At 34.8% G+C, this 18353-nt stretch overlaps 2 protein-coding genes across 5 annotated transcripts in view; one reads left to right on the top strand and one right to left on the bottom strand.

The window, feature by feature from the left end:
- Nucleotides 1–4647, top strand: part of LOC109821869 — an 8828-nt gene extending 4181 nt beyond the window's left edge. For all 3 annotated transcript variants that reach the window (XM_020388025.1, XM_020388032.1, XM_020388035.1), the window contains 3 exons: nt 712–1127; nt 1200–1384; nt 4071–4647. In XM_020388025.1, the coding sequence (XP_020243614.1) occupies nt 712–1127; nt 1200–1384; nt 4071–4444 (975 nt within the window). In that variant the 3' untranslated portion in view covers nt 4445–4647. The remainder of the gene's footprint in view (nt 1–711; nt 1128–1199; nt 1385–4070) is intronic.
- LOC109821857 (probable protein phosphatase 2C 60) lies at nt 5154–15444 on the bottom strand. 2 transcript variants are annotated; one of them, XM_020388019.1, is made up of 6 exons: nt 15256–15444; nt 15094–15172; nt 13213–13589; nt 10826–11193; nt 7150–7386; nt 5154–5725 (listed from the first exon to the last, which is right to left on the bottom strand). In XM_020388019.1, exons 3-6 carry the CDS (start codon nt 13535–13537, stop codon nt 5459–5461), a joined length of 1197 nt encoding a protein of 398 aa, XP_020243608.1. In that variant the 5' UTR covers nt 13538–13589; nt 15094–15172; nt 15256–15444; the 3' UTR covers nt 5154–5458. The 2 variants fall into 2 exon arrangements, with proteins under 2 accessions (XP_020243608.1, XP_020243603.1); XM_020388014.1 differs by having other exon boundaries at nt 15094–15169.

Genomic DNA, 18353 nt, shown 5'->3' with positions numbered 1-18353 from the left:
AACACTATCAGTATTCCCCAAAAGATGTCATTACACTTGTGTATCCTATCTCTTGATTAACAGAAGGCATATTGTAGAAACACTATCAGTATTCCCCAAAAGATGTCATTACACTTGTGTATCCTATCTCTTGATTAACAGAAGGCATATTGTAGAAACACTATCAGTATTCCCCAAAAGATGTCATTACACTTGTGTATCCTATCTCTTGATTAACAGAAGGCATATTGTAGATTACTCCTGTAAGTTAAAGTTAGTAGAGTACTAATAGCTAGACTACACTTTTACAAACTACTCTCACACTACTAGACTCAAAGATCGCGGGCCCTTCATGACCCATCAACTTTGATGGCAATCCATGTGGAAGGACACCACACTGTTGTGTGTAGTAGTGTAAGAGTAGTTTGAATAGTGTTGTTTAGTTAGAATTATCCATGTTAATATACATACCAAAAGGGGAAAAAAGGATAATATTCTGACTCTCCACATTTCCTTTTATACATGACATGTACAGAATACCTAGACTTATGCTCTGTGAGCTTGATAAATTACATATGCATGCATGTCAGGCTCGCACTTCAAGTTTGTATCTTGGTGGTTAATAGCTGTGTGGTTGACATGCATATTATTAGGAAAAAAAGGCCTACCATTTTGCAAGCATTTAGACTATATCTACTTATTTTTTTATTGACTCATCATGTGTCCTTTTAGGTTCATTGTGGCTTTATGAAAAATGGAGGTGGTGACATGGATGCCATAGATGTAAAATATGTAAAGAAATGTAGGTTTATTGTCGCCTCTGGCATTTTTGATGGTTATGATTTGCCCCGTCAACCATCTAACATTAGTGCTCGTTCTCAAAAGCTCTTCTGCTTTCTAATGGTGGTGGATGAAGAATCCCTTAATTTTATAAAGGAAAATGTTACCATCACAGAGAACTCTGACGGAGGAAAATGGGTTGGTAGTTGGCGTCTTGTGACCCTAAAAAACCCACCATATGATGAGCCTAGAAGGAATGGGAAAGTTCCTAAGATAATAACTCATAGACTCTTTCCACAAGCTCGATACAGTATTTGGATTGATGGGAAAATGGAACTTATCGTTGATCCTCTACTTATACTTGAAAGGTAATCAGTCCCAGAGTTATGTAAACCAGTTATATGACAATGGATATATCTTAGTTACTTTTATGTTTTCAGATATCTTTGGCGGGGGAAGTATACATTTGCAATTGCACAACATAAACATCACAAGAGTATTTATGAGGAGGGTGATGCAATCAAGAGAAGGAAACGCTATGCTCGTCCTCTAGTGGATTTGCAGATGAAGATCTACTACTATGAGGGAATGGAACCTTGGAGTCCTAAGAAAAGGACAATAAGTGGTAAGTGAAACTAGATATTGTGTAACATCTTTATGACAAGGTTTTTCACACAAATGAACCATTTTAGACTATTCTATTTGCTGTAGTGATTTGGTGTTGTTAACACAAGTGTTTTGTCTGTGCTCGGACAGGTGGGCTTAGTTTCTTTCGTTTGCATATCTGATTTTTTGTTCTATTCTCTATAAGTTTCTTTTGTAGTTATGTATGTGCTTCTAAAAATTTCTTTCTTTGAGCAACTACTACTTCAAAATTAGATAACTTGACCCGAAGCTTTTTTCTTATAAAGGAAATGTTAAATAAGGGTGTGCATGAATTTTTATTTCAAAATTTGAACTTCAAATTAGATGACTTGTTTAAAAGAACTAAAGAACACTCACCTGATTCCCAACTGTGTGAGATTTAGTATGAACTGAAGAATACATTGAGTTAAATCCTGTAACATGAAGCAATCAATAAAACATTGTATTTAGATCAGATTAAGGTTTTAAAATGTCCATAAAATTACCGTAATCTTAAAAACCAAATAGAATTTCAATCTAATTATTAAAAAAAATCAGATAAAGCGGGGATAATTCGAGATAATATTTTGGATAATTTGTGTAATTGATTTGTTTATTCTTTTGCAGATCGTCGTATAGAATATTCTGTAATAGAGAAGTTTTTAATTTTATAGACCTTTACATGTTATATGTTTTTTATGGTTTCTTGTGTTCTATTAATATTTTAAAGAGAGATGAAGGTGAGCCAATAACTCCTCTTTATTAAAACCAGTAAAGATAGGATATCAAATCAATAAATAACAAAAAATTGACCAATTCATCATTAATATGTTAAGATAAAGACTAATTCATCCAACTTAAAATATAATTCGATACATGTATAATTTTGCATATATGATTTAGGAGTTAATTTTAGAAAAAACACCTCAATTACGGTGGATGTCTCAGAAAAAACCTTTCAACTATTTTATTTGAGAAACCTCATCAAGTTTGGGCATATTATAGATAACCCTACTCAACTTTTAAAAATTAGAGGACCCCCACCACCACCACCACCACCACCACCACCGCCAACCCACAATATTGCACACTTTTCTCACCAAACTCCCTTGATGTCATTTCAAAATGTAAAATATTTGAAATACTCTTTTGAAAATCAACTCATGTAGTTACAAAAAACCTCCAACCGATTAAAAAAGATATTGATCAATTTGCAATGCTTTTTTCCCTCTCCCTCCTCTCTTTCTCTTATCATAAATCATAGTAAGTTTTTATGATTGAGGGTTATTTTGGTTTTTTCTCAGTCACCTACTTGTCATGTGACATGCTAAACCTAATGGTATTAGCTTTCAAGTGTAAATTGAGAAGAGTTCATGATTGTTTCACAAATTTTCAAACTTGATGTGGTTTATCTATAATAGGCTTAAACTTGAGGGGAGTTCTCAAATTAAAATAGTTGAGGGGGTTTACTGAGACACACTCTGTATCTTTGAGGGGGTTAAGTGAGAAAAGTTCAGGGGGTTTATCCCAAATTTTCATAGGTGAGGGATGTTAACTATAATATGCTCAAACGTGAGGGAGTTTTCTCAAATTACAATAGTTGAGGGGTTTTTCTGAGACACCGCCATAGTTAAAGGGGGTTTTCCAAAATTAACCTGTGATTTTATGTAGAGATGGTCTCTACATGATTTTTTTCCCTTTAATTTCTATATTTTAATATATGATTATAAGATTTTTTATAATTATTTATAGCTATAATTTGATAAGGATTGCAAAATATTTGAATAATAGAATTTTCTAATAATTGATAGTTTTAATTTGATGAGGATTCTTAGATGAATATAAAATAGGTGTCCAGGTGTCATCTTTTGATAGGATGGAGAGGCACGTGGGTACTAACACATGTCAATTTTTTGTGCCTTTATGATATGACAGATGTAATTTTTTGTGCATTTAGGAGTTCCACCAATTTCTTTTTATACATAAAGGAGGGATCTCTTGGTTTAAATTGCATTAAATGCTTCTGTTAGTTTTATTTTCTAACCAAAATCTAAACATATTTTTCATATTTATGACACATTAGTGGAGTTTGTTTAAACTCATTTCAGATATTCATGCTTTAAAATGATCGTGTGTGTAAGATATGATGAAATTGCCTGCAAAAATAATTGTGTGTGTATCTATGTCTGATATCTTTCAAGACAGAGAGACAGAGAGAGAGAGAGAGAGAGAGAGAGAGAGAGAGAAACTTTTCTGTTATGTTTAGAGGGCTTTACTTTACCTTTGGTAATTTCACAAAACTACCATGAACTTTGTCAGGTTTTGCACAAAACTACCATACACTTTGTTATTAGAAAAACCACCATGAACTTTGAAACCTGTAGAAAAATAATATGGAATATTGGAAATTGTTGCTCATCTTGGATAAAAGGCCTAACTTGCTATATTTATATTTACCAACCCATAAAGTTCATAACGGTCATGTAGACAATAAATAGTTTACATGTAAGGGCAGAATTGTCCAAAACGTGACAAGTTACACAAATCTCCAACAGACACGACAAGTCGACAACTCAGTGAAAAAAGTTCATGTAGTTTGCAATGTTTATGGTGGTCTCGTGAAATTCCTCCGCTTCCTTGACATTCAGATGAAAACATTCTTATCATTTTCATATGATGTTATGTAGACGTACCTGAGGGAGCAGTCATAATACGGGAGCACACTGCACTCACCAACTTATTCAGCTGCCTCTGGTTCAATGAGGTCAACCTCTTCACACCGAGGGATCAGATTAGTTTTGGCTATGTGTTGTATAGATTAGGAGATGCTTTCAACTTCTTCATGTTCCCCAATTGTGAATATAATTCATTGTTCGTATTGCACAAGCACAACAGAGAGCATTCCTCTAAAGTTGAGTGGGTCAAGTCTTTGGATGAATTTAAAGGGAGCAAGAGTGCGCTGAAAGAGAGTAGAGGAGGATTGGGTTTGTGGACACCTTATCCTGGTGATCTCACCTCGGTTAAACTCCCTCCCGTTACAAGAACATCTCCAGCAGGCTAGCAAACAAATGTAAGTCAGTTGAAAACTTTTGGTCTTTTGTAGTGAAATTCATCAATTAAAGGGTGTTTGTGATTATATGTTTGATTCTGTATTATGTACATTCCCGTATTGTGTAGCTTATTTAGCAATCCAAGTTTCGGATTGGCACATTATTGTTCGATGAATTCTCGCTAGAAATGGTACCGTTCTAGACCTCAGTTTAATCGTTGTCAGCTACGTATCCGCTCTAGAGAGCTGCCTTGGTTAGGCAAATTGGAGATTATATGAAACTAGCTCTAATTTTAATAGTTTCAAAGAATTGTTAGATTCCGCCTGCACAAGAGCATTTTCTTTACATGCTACTAATCAAATTGTTGTTAGCATTATTATATGATAAATTCCTAGTAAAACATGATTTAGTTGGGAATACCATTCATTTGATTCCCAGCGTACGCAGTAGTTCAGGATCTTTGTACAATTTCGCAATATTATCACATGGCTTCACAAAATCTGTTCTTGAAAATACGTGACGTTAAAATAATGTTGCTAGAAGCTAGGAGATTTTCAAAAGTAAATGAAGAAGAACAAGTACATGAAACAGAGCAATATATGGTTGGGATAGTAATCAACCATTCCAGCCAAATCTCAACCCAACAACTCTTCCTTTCTTTTCTCAACAAAGCAGCCTCAACTGGACACAGCTTCCCACTTCAGCAAAGATTATATAAAATGATCTACAAAACCTCAAATTTTCCTTAATCAAACAACAGACTATTGAATATACATGTTTCTTGTCATTTTCTGCAGTAAACATAATGTAATTAGGAAAATACATCTAATGAAGAAAGAACTATTAGATTGCAAAGGAGGCTTACATAGAATTTACAAAGCCAAAGAACCCGAACCCTAAAAATAAAAGCAATATAAATTAAACTTCCTAGTTCCCTAGTTATAGCATAGCCAACTGACTCTTATCAATGTTTGGATATATTAAGATTAAAACAAGTTCATAAACAAATAACTTTTTTCCTTTCATCAGGAGTTACCATCTGTAGGCGTAGAACAAGGAGCAAGAGAGTTTGGAGGGAGATTGACGCCGCCCCCTCTGACCGAGAGATTTGTAGCCCGCATAGTGCTGGCACGGCTAACAAGGTTTGTGTCGAGAAAGATGACAATAACGGTTATGTCATCGTGGAAATGCCTGCGGACCCCACGATCAATCTTCTTGAGGTCAGAGTACCTCATCTCCCTTTTCTTGGCTGCGTCTTGAAGCGCAGCTTTCACAAGCCTTCGAGCACTTCCCTGCACGAAGGCATGGCGAAATTAGGAGGTTCCAGCATATAGCATATAAATCATTAATATCTTTATCATTCTGCATATTTTTAGCATGAAAGCATAAAACGGACCAGATTTAATTAAGCGTAAATTTCACAAACCCCTAAACTTTATAAATTGGAGAAACCCACAAGAACTTTCAAAACTGTACAACACCTCACTGTGCAGACTCTCTAAAACCCCAAAATCCCTTTATTATATCGCCTCAAGACCCAATTTTCCAGTAACCACCAAATTCTGATCCAAACACAAACTCATCAGCCTCATCAAATTCATACCCAAATCAACCACACTCTGAAGGTTTTAAAGATCAAATGAATAAAAATAGGGTGGGTTGCCCGTGGGTTAGGGGAGAAGAGGGAGAGGAGGAAGAGGGTAATATCAAATACATTAATCACATAGCAACCTAGGGTAAAGCCGTCCAAAACATGACACACGCAAAGCACATGACATCTGAACAAAAGTTGTCGGTCATGGTATCTAGCGAAGAAGGTTAACCGCAAAACGCCCCAGAAAATGGAGGGTTTTTTAATGCTCCCCTCAATTGAAGTTGTTAAAGTCAGGTCTTTTCATTTTCATTTTTGTGAACTTAACACACTGGAATGCCGTTGATTTGGAAAGTGAAATAAGGTTTCCTAGTCATAATATACCTGCCCAACACCAAAAATTTTACTTGGTATTCCTCAATACTTAAACCTAAAACTTCTCTAATACTCCCAAAAAGAACCAAAAAGAAATTGTCAATAGAAAAACACGTGAACAAGGTAAAACTCGGCATTACTTATGTTCATGGCAACCAAAACTCCTCTAATAATTCAAGTTTACATACCGAAGATTTGGAGGATTACTATTTTCCTATAAGATTAAGAATAGTATCACATCCATCTGGACCAGACAAGAAGTCAAAGTACAAAATACTAGAAGAGGAATAAGCAATGAAGGAAGTGGCATCTATGCCCGCATATGGCCGCACTAAGATGGTTTGATCATATGAAATAATGCTTAAAAGGGCTCTTTTTTCAAACAAAGTAATGGCCCCAGGTCCCTTTTTTGCCATTGATTATCCTAAGGCCCTTGACTACTTCAATAGATTCTAGGTTGTCTTGGCATATGGTGTCATACGGGCCCATATAAACAATAAACAAGAGCATATACCACAAGCCTAAATCTCCTATATAACCTCTCAAATGCTACATCGACCATTTCTGTAACATGAAGTCATTCATATTGCATTTTTCAATCCTAAACTAAACTGAGAAGGCTAATATGGAAAAATCTAGATGATACACTTACATTGGACCATTTCTGTAACATAAAGTCATGTCATATTGCATTTTTCAATCCTAAACTAAACTGAGAAGGATATGGAAAAATCCAGATGATACACTTACATTGCGAGGACTGTTATGAACAATATCAACTGCTTCTTGGTTGGTAAGGTGCTCCCATAGCCCATCAGATGCAAATATAAGAAACTGATCATATGGTTGTAGCGGTTGCACAGAAATAGATGGTTCTGAACTAAGAATGGGCTTCTTGAAAGGTTCACGAAGACGAAATTTTGAATATAAGGGCTCTTGATTATACTCCGACTTTTTCAGGTATACATCACCAATTGACCTAGAAATCTGCAATACAGTACGAAGATAGTGAAAATTAAAATAAATCATAGAAGAACATGAAGAGTCGAGCTTCACTTGACAAATAAATCATAGAAGAACATGAAGAGTCGATTGCAAGTCCTCAGGTTATTAGTTGAGGTATGGAAGGCACCAGGAAAAAAACACAGAAAAATCTCATATGACAACAATATTATTATATCAGAAAGGAAAGACTATATTTTCTTCTTTTTCTATGTTTCTGATTTTTTTCCATAAAACATTTATATTATATGCCAAGGAAATTATATCTACCTTTTGTGCAAAACAAATAATAGGAAAGAACAGAAACAAAATGCCTTTATACCAAATTGTTCTTTGGATTCAGATCCTCAATTAGGTGGTAAGTGGTAATTGGAAAGGGTCCCATAACTTCAATCCTTAGCATAAGTTCCAATTTCACGGGATGAGATGGTGCCACGTATGATTTACACTTATTTTAAAAATGGCTATTGTCTTGAAAACCACTATTGTGACGGCGAAAATCTTGCGTGACATCATCTTATCCCTTAAAACTGGAATGGACACTAAGAATTGAAGTAACTGGACTCTCTCCAATTACCACCTAATTGGAGAGATCTAAATTCTTGTTCTCCATGGACAGCTTACTCCATTCAACTCTATTGATGGCATCTCTTCTCCTAATTTAACAATTAAAATATCATTTTATTCTTTTTTAATTTGCATATCCCTTATCATTTGGTCTACCCTATTTCTAGATGCTTCTTCAGCTGTAATCCTAACCCCTCCCAACTCCTTATCTTTGTTTCACGAGTTCAACATAAATGCACGATGGCATAAAGGGTTTTAAATAACAAATAGATCATATTACAATAAGACATATATACTAAATAATTGACATAAGTGTTTTATCTTGGAGATGTAATAGATTTATTCTGTACCCTTAAACAGTGCAAAGTTATGATATGACTAACGAAATCATTTCAGTGAAAAGTTCTTAGATGATTGGGAGGCAATATATGATACTACGAAAGAAAAATATAACACATGTCTTGTACATGCAGAACATAACAAGAAAATCAAGAAATTCTGGCTTCCATATTTGCATGAAGGAATAATGTTTTTCGAAATGGCCAAGTACTGCTAGGAGTAGTATCGGTGTCCTTTAACCATCTTAGTGTAGGTGCCTTGACAGACTGCCAAAAACCCACATGCACTAGGGACAACTACCGATAACCATAGCATAAGTTCAAGAAGTAGCATGGAACCAAAACTGCAGTCAATACAATCAGCCATGTCGTCTTTCGGTAGGATTTAAGCGTGATATTGCCGGATCAAAACCTGATCAGGTAGGACCTCACGAACAATCAAGATTGATTTCATGGTGCAAAGAAACTACTAACTAGAACCATGACACCCTTCCATGTTAATCTCATTATTACATTAATAACTGATTACTAGTATCCTTTGTCAGAATGGTCCAGAGGGTGTGGGTGTGGGTTTTAGAGGACACTAAAAAATCATGATGTGATTAATATCAATATCAGATTGCGCTTTTAACTGATTATGCATGAAGTAAAGTGCAATACGCATCAAAGACTATTTTTCTTATGCATCCGTAAGTGGTTTACAGATTGAAGTTACCTAGCATGCTAACCTTCTAAATGTGAGTTTTTCTTCCATTTTAACTTGCTCCTTACGGCAAAAGGACAAACTAATAAGGTAGTATAGGAATGGGATATGGACACAGCATGACAATAATCAGAAATACTGACAAATTAATTAACTAAAGTTGGTAACAAGTTACTACTATTATTATGGTATCAAAATACTAAATTGTTTATTTGAAGAAATTTTATTTCTTGTGCGACTCAACATTAGTTTCTAAATAGTAGCTATAAAATAGAGAAAGTAATATAAGCTTTATTTTGGCATGAAAAACTTAATTTGATTTGTAGAAAAAAACCATACTTCTGTTATACACTTTTAACATGCCCTTTTGAGAACCAACACAATATGAACACAGGCGTTCAAATGCAACTGCCAACTTTCAGACCAAAGCAAACATGTTCTTATAACGAGTTCTTTAATGCAGAAGCCCATAAATATCAAAATGGCAATAAGTACATTATGATGCAACTCATTATTGTTTCATTACAACATATCAACTTTCTCAGTTTCTCTTGATAATAGAACTATACTATACGTCTATATCGCCCGACATATCAAACATTCAAACCTTCTATTAACTACTCACATCACTTCTACTGAAGTCTATATTAACCAGCATATCAAACGTTCTATTGACTACTCACATTACTTTTACTGAAGTCGATGATTTGGAAAGAAAAAGAACATCTACTGGTTACCTTCGAAAGGAAAGGACCGCCATAACAAATTAGAAAAGAACATGAATAGAATTATAGCAATGAAGGTACACAAACATATGACATGAGTGCTGTTATGCACTAACCATTAGCATCTTGTTTTATTTCTGAGAATCCAAACCCAACAAATTAAATAACTTTCTTTCTTTGCACGTTCTGTTATAACTGTCTCTTCAAAACTTGAGTCTTTTGGTTTTTTGTCAGTAATGGTAGTTGTTTAGCTAATAAGAGAATAGAAATCACAGTAGGTAAATTATCAATCATTAGCATGTCAAATAGAATACTTTAGCAAGTATTCATCAATAAGCTTACAAACAGTTAAAACTAAGCGTTCCCCCCAAGAAATTACCTTTAAAATAGGTTCATTTCACAGAAACCACATTTGAATGTCAATTTATACGTGAACCACCTTTAAAAGAGATTTGGGGGGCAATCAACCACCTTGACTCACTTCCCATTCAAATTTTCACTGAAACCCTAGAACTACATTTAAAATCTAACATTCAATTGTATCCTACCGTTAAAAACAAAATCTCATTAGGATGAGCAGAAACAAGGACATTGAATATATGCCAATGCAAGGTAACAGCCAGTTTAATGAAATACTAATGGGGAGACTGCAAAAGTTGAGGGATAAATTATCAGCATCCATAGCTGTGAAATAGGCTAGCCTATAGAAATAGACAATGTTAAATGATGATTTTGCAAGATAAGTAATTTGAACGTTCTCAACCTTTCAAAACTGCAAATTAAAAAAAATGGATAAATTCTCATGAACTTCGACAATCACAGTATTTTATAAGTGACAACACAGAAACTGAACATAGACAGTCAGAAATTACAGAATCCAAAATACTTAAGTGTGATTGCTTTATCGACTGCAAAAGAATAGCAAGATTTACAACCAATATGGTGCGCCTAAACACTAACTACTACATGAAATAACAACTGCTAAACAAAGCATGTATTGCAATAAAGCTTTTGATGTGGATAATCCAAATATGTTTTCCGCAAACTTAAAAATTAGTTATAACTTCCATTCACACTATTGAGAGGAGTACCTGAATGAGTCCTTTTACGCGCCAAACATTATGCTTCAGAACAACAATTTGAGAATCTTCCGGGTGTGACGACTTTAATTCTTGCCTCACAGATTCAATACTCGCATTGTGCTCTGCTGATAATTGGACAGCAAGAACCTCTCCAGTGGCCTTAACTAGTTTCCCTAAAACAGCCCTTGAGTCTCCAAGGTTAGCAATGTACAAAGTTCCACCACATATTACACCGGTAAGGCAGCAAGAGCCAACAGCTGCGATCTGGGGTTTTATAGACCACTGTCTGGCAACCAAAGAGAAGAACCCTTCTTCTGTTGCTTGATATGCTTTGCATATCACATCAGCTGACATTGACTGTTGCTCAGATGTCAACCCTGCGAAGTGTGTACATTGGAATTACAATAAGAACCCCTAAGGAGGTCATTAATGAAACTATTAAGAATGCAATACTCATAGATCACTATAACTGATGATCACTTGGAAAGGAACTAGAGAAAATTTTAACCTATATGTATTAAAACCTCTTCAAGATTTGAAAACATATTAGTTTGTTAGGTAGCCGACAACTAGGATAAAAATTGTTCTTTTATTCAACATTGTAAGGAATAGTTGCATTCTGGTACCTCTGTGGCATGATGTAATTACATGGGTGACCCTAGGGTCTTCGTATCTACATGAATAACCATGTGGTTGCTAACTTGCATTCACCACTATCCAAAATCTAATGATCACCTAACAACGTTTGTTTTTTGCAGACACGTCAACTAACACAATATGGTAATTCTTAAAATGCCCTTTTTACGTTCAAGTGCACTGTGGTACGGTGGAATTACATCCGTGACGTGTTGTCTACATATGTAGACACGTAATCTTTTCTTTCTTTTTTGATGCTAGCATGAAGTTTTCCAGCCCGTGGTTTTATATATTGATTGCAATTGTGGGGGAAAGTAATTCATAAAAGAATTAGATATTAGTCCCTCAAATCTTCCATAATTCTACATTTAGTCCCTCAAATCTTTGGAATTGCTCCTAAGTCCCTCAAATCCTAAGAGGTAAGGCATTGGTAGCTTGATTGTTTTTTAAGGCTTATTTGCAATTTGACACCCTAAAATTTATAACTTTTTAATTTTTACACCCCAAAGGTTTTTGATATCCCAATGTTTTCACAATTTTCAATTTGCTACCTCAAGTTTACACATTTTTAACATTGATGCCCAAATATTGGGCTGTTAAAGTGTCAAAAATAAAATTTTAGGTGTGAAAGTTCAAGGTAAACAGTTTATCGTACAAAAGTGTCAGAAGAACTTAAGGTATTAAATTTAAACAAGGTGTAACGTTTAGGGTACAAGAGCGTTGAAAAAACTTTGGGGGTATTAAAAATAAAAAAATTGTAACATTAAGGTAGCGAAGTGCATATTATCCTCTTTTGGACAAGATACATTTCAAGAGAATACAAATGAAGGGTACATTGGTCGTTGAGGAACCATACTGTGAGACCTCCGAGCAATTTCAAAGATATGAGGGACTAATATGGAATTACTGAAGATTTGAGGGACTAATATCTAAGTAATCCTCTATAAAATGATTTGTCGTTTGATTTATTCAGCTTGTTTCAATTGCAATGAACTTTAAGTGGTCCCCACAAAACATGTCAGCAATCTATGGAGTTAAATCCCACCAAAACAATGAGGAAATGTGTCGTAATGAAAGGGCATTTTTGTCTTTTCATATGCGACATTAAGCTCTGTTAAGAATTTCACGCCGATCAGTAAACTTCGAGGATACTCATGTAGATACGCAAACCCCAGGGTGACCCATGTAGTTACATCATATCACAAGGTATCAAAATGTAATTAACCCATTTTTTAAAGAGTTTGGGGTAATGAAATTACTAGGAATGCAATACTCATGCAGATAACTTTCAACTAAAAAAAGAAAGTGTAAAAGAACTAGAGAAGACTTTATAAGTATTTAAACCTCTGCGCAAGTTGGAAACAAATAGTTGTTAATAAGCCCACACCCAGCAGCAATAAACATGTCCTGATCTACATTTTTTTTTAATTTGGGATAAAGAATTTGTTGTTGGTTCTGTTCATGGGATATACCACATTAGAGCAACAAATGACTAGCACATTTAGATAAAATTTGAAAAATAGTTTGTACAAAAGGTGAACCACAATATTGTTTGAAGACCAGCCAAGGACGAGTACCCTTAGATGATACATGGCATCAAATCATCACAGACAGGACCAATAGCAACCACAATATAGTTTGAAGACCAGCAAAAGAGTAGTACACTTAGATGATACATGGCATCAAATCATCACAGACAATACCAATAGCAACACCAATTCAGTTAATCAAAAACTTACAAATGAACGAAGGATGCTTACTCTTGAGATGGTTAAAGAGATGGTCATTGATATAACGAGAAGTCTCTGGACCACCATGCCCATCATAGACACCAACAAATGTCCCATATGGTCCAGAATCAAGAAAACTCAGTGCACCCGACTCAATCTGGCTATGGTCCTCAAGCAAGTTATTGGCCTGAACCACTGCCATCGAGAACTCTCCATTAACATGCTGCCCACAGTCTTTGTACCAAAGGAGGCCATCTTGTCGACCAACAGCATCAGAACCACTATGAACATGTCGGCTCGATGATGATGAGGGTCGCCAGCAGGCCCTGAGAAGGTTCATCAACAAAGATAACATCCCTCATCTCAACCCAGAACGCCTTCTTGTTCTTGACATTTAGATTGGTTTCCTATTTATAGTTTATAGGAATAAATTTAAGGAAATGGATTAGAGGAAGATGATTGTTGAAAAATATATTTGTTGAAAAAACAATCCGTGCAAAATCTACGTGCTTTTATCACACAAGTAAACACTAGATTGTTTTCCTATTTGGCATAGGAAAGATTTTTTCTTATGGGATGTAAGTACTTCTTTTTTGAGTTTTAGATACTACTCCATCAAATCTTCAACTATTCCACACTAGTCTCTTAGGTGCCGTTTGGTAAGGGGTTAAGAAAGGAGGGTTAAGGAGAATGGTTAATTTAGTTAGCCCATTATGAGGGGCTAAAAATAATTAAATTTCATTTGGATTGGACAATTAAGATGAAGGGTTAACTTTTTAGTGTTTGACAATTAGACAAGGGTTAAGTAGGCTAATCATACTAGGGTTAAGTAGGTTGATCATGCTAAATATTTAAATATGTCAACTTTAACCTTATTAAAGTTCAAGAATTTGTTCCGACTCCCTCTCCGAAATGCAAGTACACAACAAATTAGAGACTGCGCATATTCATAATTTATAAATTATATAAAGTGTCTTTGGAAAACTTTCATTAAGTAAATAATAAACTTGCAATGCCAATTGTTCAAAAACAGCTATATTTATCTCCAACTTGAAGAATGAAACCATAGATGAATAAGTTCCAATTTAACGAAGACAAAAACAGAAAAAAATAGCTATTGTGATTTGAAATAATAATAAAAATTAGTATCCACAACTAAGAACTGAAATATCAAAATATAAGTAGCATCAAAGATTGTTCTCACCGACTCCCTATAGTCTTTTAAATTATAACTAAAATATAAAAATGTCAAGATAACCACAGCTCTCTCCATCTTTTATGGACAACACAATCTAAAGTTGAAAATTTAAAAGCACTCACGACCTACCTAATTTTTTTCAAAAAATGTCGTAGCCTACCCTCATGACCCTCATGATGAGAGACAGGTTAAAGGTTACACCACCTCAACAGGAGGATTTGTGAACCCCTCAAAACGATGGGGTTTTGAAGGATTAAGGGGTTTTAACCGCTTATCAAGGATTAACAAATCTCTTATCAATAAATTAGTGTTTGGCGGGTTAATGAAGGGTTAAACCCCTTTTAACCCCTCCATTAACCCTTTGCCAAACACAACCTTAGATTTTTAAGCTGCATATTTTTCTCCCACAAAATTAGGAACAGCATTTGCCGCATTTTTTTCTACTAATTGTAAGTTCATCTAAATTGTATAATTACAATGTTGCAAACCAAACAATAGAGATATAAATAAATAAACATTAGGGGAAATGGATTAAAGGAATATGAGAAGAAGTTTTACAGAAAAGATTCTTGGTCAAGGAGAAAATGGAGTCTTAGACAAAACCAAACAACGGGATGCTTAATTGATCAATCAAATAAAAAAAATAAAAGGAAAGGTGATTCTCTGTTTACTAATTTGATAGAAACAAATTGGGTAATAAATCAATCAATTACCTCCAATACAAAAACCAAACAGCATTCTTTGCTATATTCCTCAAGATAACTCTCCTCTAGCTCCTCAAGAGCATAACTGCTGGCAAAAAAAATCAAAAAATTCACTGCAAAACACCTTAAAAATCTACCAAATTTACTGAACAACGAGAGGAGAAATCTCACCTTGGACGCAGATCCGGAGGCTACAGCTAAAGAAAATGGTGGGTTTTGCTCAGGGATCAAATTGGCCGACTGTTAAGGGAAAAAAACTACAACAAGAGGACAAACTCCTCTCTCTCCTCTCACCTTCCTTTTTATTTTCTCTCTCTAGAGAGGATGAGGAGAAAACCACCCATAAAGAAACGAGAGAGAGGAGAGACCAGTGCCAGCGAGGTAAAGAGGGGACATAAGTGGGCCCCACCGCAAACCCCGAGAGAGGGCGGGCGGCGAGCGGGGGGCAGATTGGGAAGAAACAGTGAGAACTATTAACCCGCGAATAAAGAGAACAGGATAATGAGCAAGCGCATTTTGGGAAGATGAGAAAATAAAGAGCGACAAACGAAATAGAATTTTTTTTTTTTTCGCGATCTGTTTCTTTTTCTCTTTTTCCATTGTTTTAGAAGGTCACGAATCCGTAACTGTAAGAATATTGTAATAATTTAACCCATATAATATTACTAGTTTGCGCCTCAATGCGAAACATGGTTTTTCTTTTTTTTATCACTATAGTAATTCAGTTTTAATTGCTACAGTATTTTTTGAATATTACAGTCATATTTTTAAACGTTACAGTAATTTGTTTTAAACGTTACGGTATATCATCTCTGCTACAGCAATTTTTTTAAAAATGCTACAGTAATTTTTGAGATAATGCTACATTATCTGGTCTATATATGCTGCAGTAATAATGCTGCAGTAAATCATTGTGTTGTTTACTGTGTATTAATAGTGATTCTTGTGTCCTCCTATTATTGTAGAGGAATAGATTCTGTTTTTATTAGTGCTTATCAATAATGGTTATTATGACAAAAAAGGTTATAAATAAACCTGAAGGAATTTGACCGGAAGCCAACTAGAAAATATATAATGACAGTTAATAAAGAAAATGACTTGTAACAAAAATAAATGGAAGTACATAATTTATATAATTGGCTCGACTAGAATGCTTTTTTGTTGTTGAATTAATATCTAACATTTCATAATGATATTTATTATTTACGGTGATATAATATCTGTTTATATGGACTTAAAATTGATATTACGCAAATATTGGGCAAGGAGATTTTATATGATTTTATAGGGGGTTTGTTTTATTTCAGTGTTTTTTAGTCAACTGTTTCATACCTAGTTCCGTCCAACAACCTCATATCTTGCACAAGTGCCAACAGTCTAGGATTTTGAAAGTACTTTTCACTTTTTATGCGGAGGGTCTTATCTCCCACACGTGCGAACCATGCATTCTGAATCTCTTCCTAATCTTAACTTTATACAATTCAAATTAGAGGAGCATACGGTTCGAATACAGTTTGGACATATTACTTATCATATTTATGTAGAGAAACGAATACGGATATGCATCGGTAAGTAAAACTCTTGTCTATACCTGTTAAATTCGGATACCTATATGGATATACATGCGATTATATATTCTGACATGAAAAAGCCAAATAATAGCGAAAAATATTGTTCATGTGAAATAAGAGAGTTCACTAATATGTTCCTTATATCTAAAAAGCTAAGATTGGATCTCTTGGTCATTAAAAATTAATCTCAAATCTATTAATCTAAGTAATTGTCTGATCAACATATATTCGGATATTTCAGACGCAAATCCGGACAATCACCACATAGCTATATTTGTAATTTTATTCTATCGGTAATAAATTTGAGTAACAATATTGAAATCTTAACAGATAATGCAACCTTAATTCAAATGGATTGTATGAAGACCGTAGAGACTCTTTGAGACTGATAAAAGATTAGAATTTCAACCTTTTAAATTATTAATGTTCGGAATAACTGTTGTAAATGCTTTGGATCTTAAACGGAGACAAATAACAGCTAGATCCAAAATCTTAAATATTAGGCGTTGAATTAAAATTTCCAATTTAAATCAACTTAAAAAAATATTGATTTTCTTGTATGCTCTTGCTCAAAGATGGAACCATCTCTTTACGAAAATATGATTATATTAAAGCATCATCTTCGGAGACACAATGTATGTGGTCGATTATTTAGAATCTTACGAAAATATGATTATATTAAAGCATCATCTTCGGAGACACAATGTATGTGGTCGATTATTTAGAATCCATTTAGACTTTTTTTTCTACATATATATATATATATCATATATCATATATAATATGAGATAAACATTTGATAATTCAATGTATACCTACATAAGTTATCTAAGAGGGTCTAGCCGAGTTGATAAGCTACCTAAGATTAGTACTCCAAGATCTCAGGTTCTACTCTCCTCGAGAGCACCCATAACACCCAGGTATTTGATATCTATAATCCGAAGGATCATAGGAAAGGTCCCTCGGCAAGCCAAAAAAACATGTATACCTACTAGGTAAGTTTGTGTTTACTTGCATGAAAGCAAAAAATGAAAGAGCAATAGTAACGCATTTTCACACTCGGAAGGTCCCTCGTCGAAACAAAAAAATGTATACCTAGATAAATTTGTGTTTTACTTGCATGAAAGTAAACAATGAAAGAGCAATGGTAACACATTTTCACACTTCGGAGTCCTCAATTGAAATTGTCCTAAAAGCGAAATGCAGAATAAAATAACTCATATAAGATCTAACGCAGTTCTAGCTCCCCTAAAGAGGTGTCAAAATTTATCCTGAAATGGAAAAGTAAGAACTACTCTTAATTGAAAAATTTTATCTTCAACATCTCTATTATCAACATATCCCCAAGTTTAATATAAAAAAATAAAATGATATTCATCACATCATCTTTAGTTTTCTAGCTTTAATCAGTAATCTTTTGCGCGCACAATTTATTTCACTTGCAGGCAGTGACGTAGCCAGGGTATTCTTGTCCTAGGCAGCTACCCAGGGCAAGAATATCCCGCCATTGTCACCCTCCCTCCTCCCCGCTTCTCCTCTGCAGCTACCCAGGGCAAGAATATCCCGCCATTGTCACCCTCCCTCCTCCCCGCTTCTCCTCTCTTCTTCCACATCTCCTTCCTCTCCTCAACTTTGTTGAGCATTTCCCTGATCTTCCACCTCTCCCACAACCTCTCCCTCTCCCGCGCCTCCCTCCTC

This window comes from Asparagus officinalis, chromosome 1 (genome assembly GCF_001876935.1).
Source record: "Asparagus officinalis chromosome 1, Aspof.V1, whole genome shotgun sequence".
NCBI lineage: Eukaryota > Viridiplantae > Streptophyta > Magnoliopsida > Asparagales > Asparagaceae > Asparagus > Asparagus officinalis.
This window is presented reverse-complemented; position numbering and strand designations above follow the sequence as displayed.